The sequence below is a fragment of the Theileria parva genome, chromosome 1 (assembly GCF_000165365.1).
Source record: "Theileria parva strain Muguga chromosome 1, complete sequence, whole genome shotgun sequence".
Taxonomy (NCBI): domain Eukaryota; phylum Apicomplexa; class Aconoidasida; order Piroplasmida; family Theileriidae; genus Theileria; species Theileria parva.
The window spans coordinates 428,961-440,330 of NC_007344.1; the positions used below are offsets into that span (position 1 = coordinate 428,961).

General features: G+C 33.7%; 8 protein-coding genes across 8 annotated transcripts; 4 read left to right on the forward strand and 4 right to left on the reverse strand.

The window, feature by feature from the left end:
- Positions 1-49: 49 nt before the first annotated feature.
- On the forward strand, positions 50-610 carry TpMuguga_01g00220 (uncharacterized protein; the record flags this gene model as incomplete). Its single annotated transcript, XM_760654.1, has 2 exons — positions 50-133; positions 236-610. 2 exons carry the CDS (start codon positions 50-52, stop codon positions 608-610), a joined length of 459 nt encoding a protein of 152 aa, XP_765747.1.
- A 1-nt stretch (position 611) lies between these two features.
- On the forward strand, positions 612-1,481 carry TpMuguga_01g00221 (Tetratricopeptide repeat family protein; the record flags this gene model as incomplete). The annotated part of the gene is made up of 1 exon (XM_760655.1): positions 612-1,481. One exon carries the CDS (start codon positions 612-614, stop codon positions 1,479-1,481), a length of 870 nt encoding a protein of 289 aa, XP_765748.1.
- A 90-nt stretch (positions 1,482-1,571) lies between these two features.
- On the reverse strand, positions 1,572-4,253 carry TpMuguga_01g00222 (Acyltransferase family protein; the record flags this gene model as incomplete). The annotated part of the gene is made up of 13 exons (XM_061304949.1): positions 3,807-4,253; positions 3,575-3,740; positions 3,140-3,544; positions 3,051-3,099; positions 2,890-3,017; positions 2,783-2,860; positions 2,688-2,753; positions 2,192-2,655; positions 2,097-2,161; positions 1,906-1,981; positions 1,813-1,876; positions 1,702-1,779; positions 1,572-1,673 (listed from the first exon to the last, which is right to left on the reverse strand). The coding sequence occupies exons 1-13, from the start codon at positions 3,869-3,871 to the stop codon at positions 1,572-1,574; spliced, it is 1,806 nt and encodes a 601-aa protein (XP_061161527.1). The 5' UTR covers positions 3,872-4,253.
- Positions 4,254-4,329: 76 nt separating this feature from the next.
- On the forward strand, positions 4,330-6,527 carry METTL17 (Mitochondrial small ribosomal subunit Rsm22 family protein). Its single transcript, XM_061304950.1, has 15 exons — positions 4,330-4,734; positions 4,788-4,954; positions 4,984-5,079; positions 5,112-5,185; positions 5,213-5,307; positions 5,336-5,436; positions 5,467-5,523; positions 5,554-5,658; positions 5,688-5,786; positions 5,822-5,892; positions 5,935-6,007; positions 6,046-6,114; positions 6,194-6,231; positions 6,267-6,396; positions 6,427-6,527. Exons 1-15 carry the CDS (start codon positions 4,380-4,382, stop codon positions 6,505-6,507), a joined length of 1,611 nt encoding a protein of 536 aa, XP_061161945.1. The 5' UTR covers positions 4,330-4,379; the 3' UTR covers positions 6,508-6,527.
- On the reverse strand, positions 6,518-7,433 carry ygaF (AhpC/TSA family protein). The gene is made up of 4 exons (XM_061304951.1): positions 7,146-7,433; positions 6,869-7,116; positions 6,636-6,804; positions 6,518-6,603 (listed from the first exon to the last, which is right to left on the reverse strand). Exons 1-4 carry the CDS (start codon positions 7,282-7,284, stop codon positions 6,560-6,562), a joined length of 600 nt encoding a protein of 199 aa, XP_061161944.1. The 5' UTR covers positions 7,285-7,433; the 3' UTR covers positions 6,518-6,559.
- Positions 7,434-7,504: 71 nt separating this feature from the next.
- On the reverse strand, positions 7,505-8,421 carry polr2g (DNA-directed RNA polymerase II subunit rpb7). The gene is made up of 2 exons (XM_760659.2): positions 7,981-8,421; positions 7,505-7,843 (listed from the first exon to the last, which is right to left on the reverse strand). The coding sequence occupies exons 1-2, from the start codon at positions 8,227-8,229 to the stop codon at positions 7,565-7,567; spliced, it is 528 nt and encodes a 175-aa protein (XP_765752.1). The 5' UTR covers positions 8,230-8,421; the 3' UTR covers positions 7,505-7,564.
- A 16-nt stretch (positions 8,422-8,437) lies between these two features.
- On the forward strand, positions 8,438-8,823 carry TpMuguga_01g00226 (uncharacterized protein). Its single transcript, XM_061304952.1, has 2 exons — positions 8,438-8,650; positions 8,732-8,823. The coding sequence occupies exons 1-2, from the start codon at positions 8,481-8,483 to the stop codon at positions 8,757-8,759; spliced, it is 198 nt and encodes a 65-aa protein (XP_061161528.1). The 5' UTR covers positions 8,438-8,480; the 3' UTR covers positions 8,760-8,823.
- Positions 8,824-10,197: 1,374 nt separating this feature from the next.
- CAL (Caltractin) lies at positions 10,198-11,174 on the reverse strand. Its single transcript, XM_760661.2, has 6 exons — positions 10,881-11,174; positions 10,712-10,826; positions 10,594-10,671; positions 10,487-10,530; positions 10,384-10,453; positions 10,198-10,351 (listed from the first exon to the last, which is right to left on the reverse strand). The coding sequence occupies exons 1-6, from the start codon at positions 11,052-11,054 to the stop codon at positions 10,302-10,304; spliced, it is 531 nt and encodes a 176-aa protein (XP_765754.2). The 5' UTR covers positions 11,055-11,174; the 3' UTR covers positions 10,198-10,301.
- Between the last annotated feature and the right edge of the window lie 196 nt (positions 11,175-11,370).

Genomic DNA, 11,370 nt, shown 5'->3' on the forward strand with positions numbered 1-11,370 from the left:
ATAATTTACCACTACATTTATGAAAATATGTGTTTATTTATTATGTAAGATGGCTCAGCGTTCCGAAAAAAAGCGTGCAGATCGAGAAAGGAAAGTTGGAAGATATTACACACTAGTTTTTTTATTTTCAGTTGTAAGTTTTCACCACTAACACCTATTCACCCTTTCTATCTCAATTTAACTTTCATACTCTAGTAAACTCTTTATTTTTTAATTTAATATTTTTAAATTTCAGATTCTTTGGGTTCTTAAGTTTGCCAGGGACCTTTATTACAAAAAGCTGCCGTATACAAAGTTTGGGTACTTTTGGCGCGTTTCTCTAATTTTTCTCGGATATTCTTTTAGTTTGTATAGTATTTTTAACAATTTAAAGCTTGGTTTGGAGTTCAGTTTATCCAACGACCTCTTCATTGTGACAACTTCTGCCACTGTTCTTTCTGTTTTCTTTGACCATTCATATAAACTGTTTCTGACAGTTCCTCTTTATGCTGTGTATAAAGGCTCAAAGGCTTTCTACAAGTGGGCAACAACTCCTTCTCTTGAAGTTCCTCAGACTCCTCAGAACCAAGAGCCTAAGAAGCGAGTAAAATACAGGACCGTGAGGGCATAAAATGTCAGAAGATAACTCGGAAAATTCGGTTGGATCACCTGAAGGTTCCAAAGAGATGAATTCTACAGAAAATCATAAATCTGCTGAATGGGAATCTCAACCTGATTCCCAACCGAGATCCAATGAAAGTCAGCCCAGCAATTCTGATCCCGATAAAAGCGATTCCTCTGACACACCAAGTGTTTATGATAATAAGGAAAAGGGTAACGAGTTATTTTCCAAAGGTGACATTGATGGCGCCATTGAGAAGTGGTCTAAGTCCATAAACTCACTTTCTTACATTTTAAACAAGTCCAAAGCTGAGAATAATTCTGTTACTGAGGACTCCCTGACCGAGTACACAAAAATGTACGTCACCCTATGTTCTAACCTATCGTTGGCATTTTTGAAAAAAGAAGACTTTACCAAGTGCAAGGAGTACTGTCAGTATGTTTTAATGTACGATGAGAAGAATCTAAAGGCTCACTTGAGGATTGTCCAGGCTGATATAAAACTAAAAAACCTTGATAATGCCTTATCAAATTGTGAGAAGGGTTTAAAACTAAACCCTGAAGATAACGAGTTAAAGGGGTTGAAAACCGTCATTAACGATCTTTTGAAGAAACAGAAGAAGGTTGACGCTGTTTTCGCCAGGAAAGTTTTTAAGAAAATCGAGCCTGACCCTCGGACTGCGCCTGACCCATTTGAGGAGCTCAAGAAGACCAAGTTTTACCGTATCAACTATGCTATCTATATGATGTACTTAAGGCTGTTCCTTATTATTAAATTCGGCTGGGACTACTTCAAGAGAGGTGTCTTGTTTTCTTTCGACTACTATTCCAAGGTCAGCTCTCGTCTCAGACGGTTCTTCAGCAAATCCAAGCAAGATTAGAAGATTATTTTATTTTATTAGAAATTTGTTAACTCTGCTTCTATTTTACTATACTTAGTATGCATACTATGTATGTTTATTTTAATGAAATTAGAGCACTTCCTCACCAACTTCCTGGTGCTGGGTGTGGAAGATCGGCATGAAGTGTTCCCTAATTAAACACAAGCGAGACGTGTCGGTATCGATAAGGACCTAAAAAGCTTGAAAAACGAGAAAATACCCTTGGGAAAACGGAGCCAAGATCAGTTAAAAATGTGTCCGAAACTTTGGGTCCCATCTTGTGCACAAAATTTCTAACCTAAAAACCGTGGCTAAAATTTAACTTTCTTACTAATATTTGAAGTTCTGTTCTCATCGTTATCAGTTCTCTTTCCGTTTCCCTCCAAATATTAATTCTAAAAATCTTGATTTTCAAAAACCCTACCTTCCCATGATTATCAATGGAACGACGTGCAGTTGTCGTAACAGTCTTGGAATTTTGCGTGCATACTTTAAGTTGACTGAGGAATTATTGGAATGAATTAAAAATTTATTAGGTATATATAAACGTATATATTTATGTACAAATCTACCCATAGTTATATATCTATATCTATATCTGTATATATAAATTACCATAATATAACATTGGAAGAAATCCAACACAACAGAATATTGAATATACTGTACGCTTGAAATCGCTAAACAACCATTATTAGTGTTTCGCTAACCGATAGAAATAGATTCCTATAAAAAGTCCCAACGAGAAGTTGAGGAGTGGGACAACTACTAACAGTACGAGGCACTTATAGCTGACAAATACGTCAGTTCCAACAAGTTTTACGGAACTGTTTTTTAGTGCCTTGACTCTGTGTCTTTCCGCCAAATAATTCGAGAGGAGGTATAGAGGGACCCAGAGCGGCGCAAATGACAAACCTATTATACTGTAGCAAATTAGGCGTATGGTGTCCTCAAGAAATGACAGAAACGCTGAATACATCGACTGCTTTAGAAGCCAGATTTCATCGTCGTGTAGATATCCGTTATCTAGTCTCTTTTTATACAATGAAAGCTTATCAACTAGCTCTAGAGTCTCTGGACTATCTCCATACTTCCAGAATACCTTAGAAATAAACTTTCTCAGGTCAAACGCTATGTTTACTGGCACTTTTGACCTTTCTGGCGGGTAAAGGCTCTAAAACCAATTTGTTATTATTTTAAACTTACTGCACACAAATCTATCCACTGCTTGACTTTAATATCTGGTGCTGTTATCATACAATTATTAATTTCCTAAAATTTTTTAAAAATTAATTTAATACCTGTTCTATTTTACCAAGTAGTTTTGTAACCACTGAACGCCTATCTCTTTCAAACTCAGCGCATTCTTCTCTACTGATCTAAAAATGTTAATTTATAGAAAACGTACACTAATAACGTTTCCGTAGTATATTGTTGCATCGGACTGGTCCTTCTTTACGTTGTTGTAGACCAGGCCAACTGGTAGGATGACAACATCTTCAGCTCCGTCCAGGATCGAGAAGAAAGCCATTAGAGCTATTAATTATCTTTAGTTAAGTGTGCACTTACCAACACCGGGCTTCAGGGGAAGCAAATTAGTTCTGTCATGTGAACCACCCTATAGATTATTTAGGCTCCATGTATATAATTGGAGATACCTCTGGGAATATAACGATAGCGTTCCCATGTTTTAATGATGCTGAAACCTGTTCGTAGGTTTCAGACTGATCCATCTTTGGAATAACCTGAAACACAAATAGTTCAGGTTGACTTACTGAGAATTGAACTCCATTTCTATCTGGACACTCCAACTGTAATGGAGTCTCGAGCTTTAGTTGGGTGTCACTGATAATCTCAGTAATAACGATTTTTTCCAGGTCAAATTGAAGTTTATCTCCCAGGTTTAAGTCCAAAGTGAATTTTGTATCTTTTCCATGAATTAAATTCGTTCCCTTCTTCCAGTGGATCTTTCCCACTCCCGTATACTTAAAATCATCCGGTCTATACACTGAGATACAACCGGCCAGAGAGCACAAAGTCCCTATTAACCTTCTTTTTAAAGTCTACACTTTATTATGGGTGGTGAAACATACTTTTGCAGCTACTAAAAAGCACATTTGCCGTGGAATTGCATATATTAAAAGCGCTGCGTCCACAAACTGGTTGTTGTGGTTACTAACTACGATAAGTGGCCCGTACAGAGGCAGCCTTTCCTCGTGGATGATTGTGATATTGGTGAAAATGGAAGAAATCACTACTCTAAACAAAGTTTAAACATATCAGTTATATTTATTAGGTGTATGTGTAAATTTATTTCTTAGTTACCTGCAGAGCCATTTTATAAAAAGGTAACAGTTGAAGGCCCTCAGTTCATAAGGGCTGATATTCATTTTGACTTGGTGTACGGAATATAAGCACAAGTCAAGCTATACGTTTTAAAAATTTAAATTTAATTTCATAGTTTCATAAAATTGTGTATTCAGGTTCAAATGATATGACGATGTACGAACTTGGTCTCACTGATAAAAAGAGAAGAATCTACAGGCCGTATAAAGCCAAACATTCAAAATAATAAACATCCAGTTACTCTTTTAGTAAATAAAGCGTAACGGAGAAAAAATTACAGATTCTAGAGAAGATAACCCTAATAATGAAGAATTATTTTCTATTTTTAAAGATAAAACAAAAAAATCTTAAAAGAAAATTATAAATATGAGAATCGCCTAAAATGTGAAAAGTATTTTTAAAATATATCTAATGAACAGATATTTATCTGTTTTATATTAATTGATTCTAGTTATGGGATCAGTGGTGTCAATTCTGTAAAACATGAAACTCCCCCAAAACAGTTAAATTTATTTTTAAAAATGCTGATTTAGCATTATCTTGTTACACACAATGTATTATATTATCCGTAGAATACACTTTGGATGTTTTCCTGGACTACGATTCCAACCATGTTCACTTTTCAATTCCTCCTCATATCGCATCCAAAACGTACACACTTATCCTGGAATCCGATATGACAAGATTCCAAATTATCATAAAGAGGATCTTTCAGATGAAGATGATTTGAATGATGTCAGTCGACTATCAATTAAGACTCTACCCTTTCCTTCCTCTGTTAAAGAGAAACTTTTTGCATTAATTAAATCAATATCTAAGAAAAGGGACATTGACAATATCGGATCATACATTTCAAAAAAGATGGCTTCCAGAACATGTGTAGAACTTCCCAAGATTTTACCTTCAGGTTTTACCTCTATACTCACTCACTAACTTATACCTTTATTTAACTTCCTTTAGTTTTATTGGACTCTAACACACCTGAAAATAAGTATTTGGACCAATTGAAGAACTTATCCAAAGATTCTAAGTTCACACATCTCTACAACCTTCTAAACAAGGGATCGATTGGACCAAACGAGCAGGCTCAAATAAACTTAAGTGAAGCTGAAGACTCAAGGCACAAGGTATTTACAATTTAATTAAAAAATTTTAGAATAGTAATATAAACTACTCGCCACAAATATCAGTTGCTTACACAGCTCATACTTTTTTTGGCCATTACGCAGTTTTCCTGAGGATATTCCACGAGGTAGTCCTAACATCAATTATTATTTGTTTTAGATAAACAAAAGAGTTGAAAATCTAAAACTGTCTAAGATAATGTTTTACAACCCTGGCCACGGAGCTTCTTTGATGTATGTTTCTATTTTTCAAAATTTTAGCTCAGCAAATACCATTTGGGACCTGAAATCTTCTGACATTCTAGTAGTCGAACCTTCCCAGAACCTTCTGAAGATTTGCCAACATCTAACATCAGGTACCAGTTTCGTTTTTAGAATTCTTAGACCTTCTTAACCCAAGGTTCCAAAATGATATATACGAAATCACAGAACACTTTGATTTGATTGTCCTTCCATATGTGTTGTCAAATACCCTTGGCCATAAGGTAATTCAATATTAATATAATTTCCGATAGTCAAGGAGTCTTTTGGTAAAAAATTTATGGAACAGACTGAATGTTGGAGGAATTATGGTAATTTAACAAACTTTAAGTTCGTTTTAGGTGGTTGCTGAGCCTGGAACTCCAACCGGGTTTAGGATGATTCATTCCTTGAGGGAGTTATTTATATCGCAGCTCCAGGATAAATCTTTTCATTTCATAGCTCCAGTTAGTTAACAACATTTATACGTGATTAGTGTCCTCACGAGGGGATTTGCCCCTTGGCACTGACTGGCAAGGACTGGTGCCACTTCTCCCAGAGAATTTACAGGATACCACACTACATTTACAATAAGGTTTGAAATATTTAATAACATTAAACTTAAATTAGGGCTCAATTTCAAAGTCTATAGATAACGAAAAGTTTTCATATTTAGTTATTGGGAAATATACCGGACCCAGGTTTGCTCTCTATTATGCTAATTCATGCTATCAAGCAATTAGGTCCAAGTATCCAAAGGAGTCTTTATCAATTTCACCTGCTGAAAGGTCATACTTCTGGCCTAGAATCGTGATGGTATTTACATTTACTTTTCAGAAATAATATAAATTCAGCACCCACTCAAGGTTGGCCGGAGGGTACTGATCGATGTTTGCAGTAGTCCCAACCACTTCAAAAGACTTGTAAGTCACTTCCTCCATTAATACCCTACTAATCTATATAGATACTATAAAACACTTTTTTATTTTTATAATTGTTTAGATTGTTCCCAAGAATACACCAGAGTCCAGTGGATACAAGTAAATTCTTACCTTAACAATTATTGTTCTTATAGATATGCAAGAGATGCACTTTGGGGTGATTTGTGGCGGTTTGCTCAGAGGGTGGAGAAGCCTGTGGCCAGGGGTTACACACCACCCAAGGTGGTGGATTACCTGCTTAGCGAATCTGAGAGGGAGCAGAAGGTAGGAAACTTACAATATTACTTTGAGTAGATTAAGAGCAAGATTGAAAGGACTGAAATTTCAATAAAGGACAAAATAGAGCAGGACATGATTCGAAACTACTCAGCTTAAACTAATTTAATAGTTGAAAATATATTAAAATTAAACTGGGTATTAAAATAATTTAAAGCGTTTCCAAAAGTTCCAAAACACGAGATGCGGATTTTTCTAAATAACATTTGTTTTGATAACTGAGTTACCTGCGTTAACCCCCTTCTCGAAGGCTAAAACCTTTCCATCCTTTGAAAGGACCAAGTGGGACCTGTGCACAAATAGACCAAGTTTTCTGCAATCAAGGTGGTCTACGAGCTTCAATTCCTTATCTACCAGTGTTGTAAAACTAAGTTTATGCTTCTCAGTCCACTTCCCCTAAGAAAAAATTACCAATATTTAACTGAGAATTGTATTTGAATATAATATCGAGTTTACTAACAGCTGGAGTTCTTTCTGAGCTAGTTAGTCCGTAGACCTCATAGCCCTTATCCTTGAAAGCTTTGTGGTTACTGGTAAAGTTACAAGCCTGTTTTGTACATCCTGGAGTTCCAGCTGAAGGGAAGAGAAACAGAACTAAGCCCTTGTAGTCTGGAGGCAGTTCTCCGAGAAGTTTCTTAAGGGTTGTTTTTTCGTTCTTATGTGTGGTCAAAGTTTCACTCAACGCTTCAGAGGATAGTGTTTTACCGACTAAAATAAGTTGAATTAAAGATACATACCTAAGGGACTCTCCGTAACCATGCTCTTTAGTGGACTGAGGAAAGAGAAACTTCTGTGTAAAAAATTCATACAATAACAGTTATAGATTTTCTTATTTAAGTAAAGACTTATTATCAGTAAAAGAATCCCAAAATCCATCCAACAAATTAATCGGTGTTGGACCTTTGTTAACCTAACACAGGAGTTCTTTCACTATTGGATATTCGTATCAGTAAATTAACCTTTTCACTATTTTATATATTATAAATTTATTCAGTTTAAATAGAAAAAGGGTCCATATATACACATTATGAGGCCATGAATCATTAATAAACATAATCCAGAAATAAAAATAACCAAGAATTATATATTTTTAAAATTTTATATTAAAAACTAAAACATTTAAAATACTTTGATAGTGTGTTTTGGAAGTGTTAAACTAGTTGGCGATATCGCTTTCAAAAGCGCCTAGGTGATCTGCGTTTATAGTTGCGATGGCAAAAAGGTTTGAGTTATCGTATTTTATACCCTGGAGCCTCATTCTTACCTCAGATTGAGGTTTTATGCTTATGGTTCCATCAGAATAACAGGGATATGCCGAGTCACTATCGTATACGAAGTTAGGGTGTATGGAATTTCTAGATACAAAGGCCTTTAAAGGCCCTGCCTGAGCAAAAAATCCAAGCTTATTAACATCAGTTACAATAGCATCCAACACCTAAATAACGTTTATTCACTTAAATTATGTTTATAAAAATATTTTGTAAAATATACATAGTATATATGAAGTTTTAAAAATATTGTTTATAATAATATTTATAAGAGTGATTTAAATAAGGAATTTATTTTTATTACCTCATCTTTGAATGGTTTGAAAACAATGGCCTGGTATTTGACGTTAACCACAATCATAGCTGTACCATCCTGAACTCGTCCCATATCATTTTGAACTATACGAATAACACAAACCACGTAGCCATATTTGTTAGTACAGTGACCTTCTACCTGGTCCCTAAGCATTTCCTCAATGTTTTGCTGGTAATTAGGCCCAAGCTGACAAGGTTTTAGATTAATCAATTTCCATTGCTCTACAACAAAATACATATTAACAGATTAAAGAAGAAACAATAATTTTAGAAGCAATGAAATTATAGGTCATGTAATGATGAAATTAAAACAGAAGTGTATAGATTACGATGTTATGACAAATTAATTTTAAAAAAGGAATAGATTAAAAACAAACTAGTCTACAACAATATATTATAATTATATTATAAAATTAAAACATAAATAAAATAAAATATATAATAATCTCAGACCCTATACGGTATTTCCATACCAAGGAATCAGTAATTATGAACCTTAGTTCAGGAAAATTAAAAGTATTAATCAGGAAATTTTTTACACCTAGCAGAAAGAAACATATACTTCCAACTCCTAAGTATCCTAAGAAGGTTTGGCACTTATCGCCTTCAATAACTAAAAACTATGACCTGAGCACTGTGGATTCCAAGATTATTTCCAAGTATTATACTCCTAATTATCTCTAAATGTGTTTATATACCTATTTGTATTTATTTAACTCAAATTATTAATAATTTCATAGGTATATTAGAGATAAAAGGCGATATTAGCCCATTTATGTATATTATTTTTAATTTCTGCCAATCTTACACATTATTTTAAATATTATACTATGTTTCTTCATGTTTAATTATTTTGTTCATCCCATCCAGTTTATCTAATACATACTGTGAAATTCCCCCTGGGTTTACACACTCTGCAACTGCTTCGATTTCTATTTTTTTCCAAAGGTTATTCTCAACTTCGTACCTTAACTCAGGGTTTAAAATTACTCTAGGATCTGATTTTAGCCTCTTCAAAACCGATACCTCATTTGGTGATAAGGTTAAGAAGTTCTTCACATCGTACCTCATTACATCTTCAATCTTGATACCAAGCCATCTATACCTTGATACCATTGCAAATGGATTATTTATATTATAACGATAATCGCGGTTTGAATCAAAAGAATTCACTTCATTAATCAACCTTGAGTAATTGATATACGATAGTAATATCAATATTCCATGTGGGTCATAATCTCCAAGATAACAAATCTAGTTACAAAATCACTGTATGTATAATTACTAACCTCAGAATTACAATTGTGTGATATCTTATTCAGTAGTGACCTGGTATTGTTGCTGGGAAATCCGTTTCCTGTGATCATCACCAGCGGCACCTTCTAAACCAACATGAACAAACTCTATAGTACCTCCCAGATCCTCTGAGAGCACAGTTGAACAAATATCGAGTATTTCTCAACAATGAGAATGTAATTGCCATAGACCTCAGAATCTATTTCTAGCATATTCGACGATATACCAATTCCATAAGCTATGATCGTAATACAACACTTAATATACACATAGTATATAACTTTAAGTAAGATAATTAATCTAACGTCTATTTGAAATATCTATTTCTTCATCAAAATGGCTAAACTTTATTAGTCCTGCTATACTCCCTACAACATACATAACAGTTATTCAGTGTTTATATTATTATTGTATATACATATGTATACAGTACCTCTATCTGTGATATTAACTCCAAAATTACTTAAAGAAAGACCAGTAATGTCGGAAATGCACTAAAAATTCATTTTAACTTTTCTTTAAAACCTGAAGATAATACTTTATTTCAGACTGTCTTTTAATGAAGTTTCCTAGGTTGTAAAATAATTCTCTCTGCGTACAGGTCCTATTCTACCTAGAAATATTTTCACAATTAAGAACCTTCTTATTCATTATGTATATGTATTTCATCACCACGAAAACTAAAAAATTCTAATTTCACTGAATCTAAAACCTCTAGAAAACCATGTTATTACATTTCTAAAGTTTCTAACACAGTGGAACCAGGTCTCGGAGTCCGTTGAGTTTGTTTCTGGCACCAGGCACTTGATGAAGTAAAGCGTAAAATTCTCTATATCTAAAATTTAAGTCCACTTTCACTTACTAAGTAAAATACTCATGTTTGAAATTATTATTAATAATATTATGTAAATTGATGAAAGTTAAAAATTAATTCTTACAAGGGAAAATTTGGAAGAAAATACAAAACACTCCAAGAAAAAGGAATAAATCATTAAAAAATGATTAAAAATTAATTCAGTACAGACTGGTTTGTCTCATTATATTGACAAAATCCTCCTTCGAAACTAAAGGTTATTAATGTTAAGTATATACTAACTGGCTCCGTCTCGATCATTATCAAACTCCTCAATCATGGCCCTCAGATCATCGTCGGTCAAATTGTGACCCTATAATTAATAATAAACTAATTTTAAACTTACAAGTTCCATTGAAACCCTTTTCAGGTCCTTGAAAACTATGTTACCTAAATTTCATTAATACTCAGTTTAGGACAATTAAGAGTGTATTAAAATCTTTATGAGTATACCTTTGTTGTCTTCATCGAAGAGTTCAAAGGCTCTGTTAATTTCGTCCATTGGATCACGTTCCGAAAACTTCTTAACCACTAAAATGCGAATAATATAAGTATGCGAGTGGAAACTAACTTATTTCTTTAAAATTTTCAAAGTCTATATAACCAGTGTTGGTTTTGTCATATTTCTGGATCAGGTCCAAAACCTCCTTTTTCTTGACATCAAAGCCAAGAGCTCTCATTGCAACCTAAAATGTGTGTTAAAAGTATGAATATAAATATATATAATGGTAATAACGAACCTTAAGCTCATGGTAGTCGATTTTACCGGTGTTTAGGGAATCCAAGAGATTGAAGGCAGCCTTGATCTCCTTTAGTTGCTCATTACTCAGATCAAAGCGGCCTTTTCTGTTATTTTGATGATAAGGGACCTTCGATGGAGTGGTGTATGAAACTTCCGACTTTCTGCTGTTCATTTTTAACAAATCAACTAATTAGGACAGGAAAATGGTCATGAAGAGTGTAAAAAATTAAACCATATGTATAAAATATACAACAATTTCAATTTTCTGGAAAAATAATGGTGATAATAAAATTAAATATATTTAGTAAAACATAATACCACTTCCAACATTACACCATACACACTAAACAATTAATCAGATTCTGATTATGGACACTTGAAGAATTCATTAACTTTACATTATTTAATTTTAAAAATTAATTTTTGACCAACTTTAATATCCCGAACCACTCTATAATTAACCTATCTAATTTATTTTTTCATATACA

Excerpts from the sequence above, each read along its gene's own strand:
- ygaF (XM_061304951.1), bottom strand. The coding sequence starts at position 7,284 with ATGGATTTTGGGATTCTTTTACTGATAATAAGTCTTTACTTAAATAAG. Across the intron at positions 7,117-7,145 it reads GGTTACGGAGAGTCCCTTAG|TCGGTAAAACACTATCCTCT; the intron begins GTATGTATCTTT and ends AACTTATTTTAG. Across the intron at positions 6,604-6,635 it reads CGAGAAGGGGGTTAACGCAG|AAAAATCCGCATCTCGTGTT; the intron begins GTAACTCAGTTA and ends AATGTTATTTAG.
- METTL17 (XM_061304950.1), top strand. The coding sequence starts at position 4,380 with ATGTATTATATTATCCGTAGAATACACTTTGGATGTTTTCCTGGACTA. Across the intron at positions 4,955-4,983 it reads CTGAAGACTCAAGGCACAAG|AATAGTAATATAAACTACTC; the intron begins GTATTTACAATT and ends AAAAAATTTTAG. Across the intron at positions 6,397-6,426 it reads AATCTGAGAGGGAGCAGAAG|ATTAAGAGCAAGATTGAAAG; the intron begins GTAGGAAACTTA and ends TACTTTGAGTAG.
- polr2g (XM_760659.2), bottom strand. The coding sequence starts at position 8,229 with ATGTATTTTGTTGTAGAGCAATGGAAATTGATTAATCTAAAACCTTGT. Across the intron at positions 7,844-7,980 it reads TCAAACCATTCAAAGATGAG|GTGTTGGATGCTATTGTAAC; the intron begins GTAATAAAAATA and ends AACGTTATTTAG.
- CAL (XM_760661.2), bottom strand. The coding sequence starts at position 11,054 with ATGAACAGCAGAAAGTCGGAAGTTTCATACACCACTCCATCGAAGGTC. Across the intron at positions 10,672-10,711 it reads TGAAAATTTTAAAGAAATAA|TGGTTAAGAAGTTTTCGGAA; the intron begins GTTAGTTTCCAC and ends TTCGCATTTTAG. Across the intron at positions 10,352-10,383 it reads TAATGATCGAGACGGAGCCA|TTTCGAAGGAGGATTTTGTC; the intron begins GTTAGTATATAC and ends AATAACCTTTAG.
- TpMuguga_01g00226 (XM_061304952.1), top strand. The coding sequence starts at position 8,481 with ATGAACCTTAGTTCAGGAAAATTAAAAGTATTAATCAGGAAATTTTTT. Across the intron at positions 8,651-8,731 it reads GATTCCAAGATTATTTCCAA|GTATATTAGAGATAAAAGGC; the intron begins GTATTATACTCC and ends ATAATTTCATAG.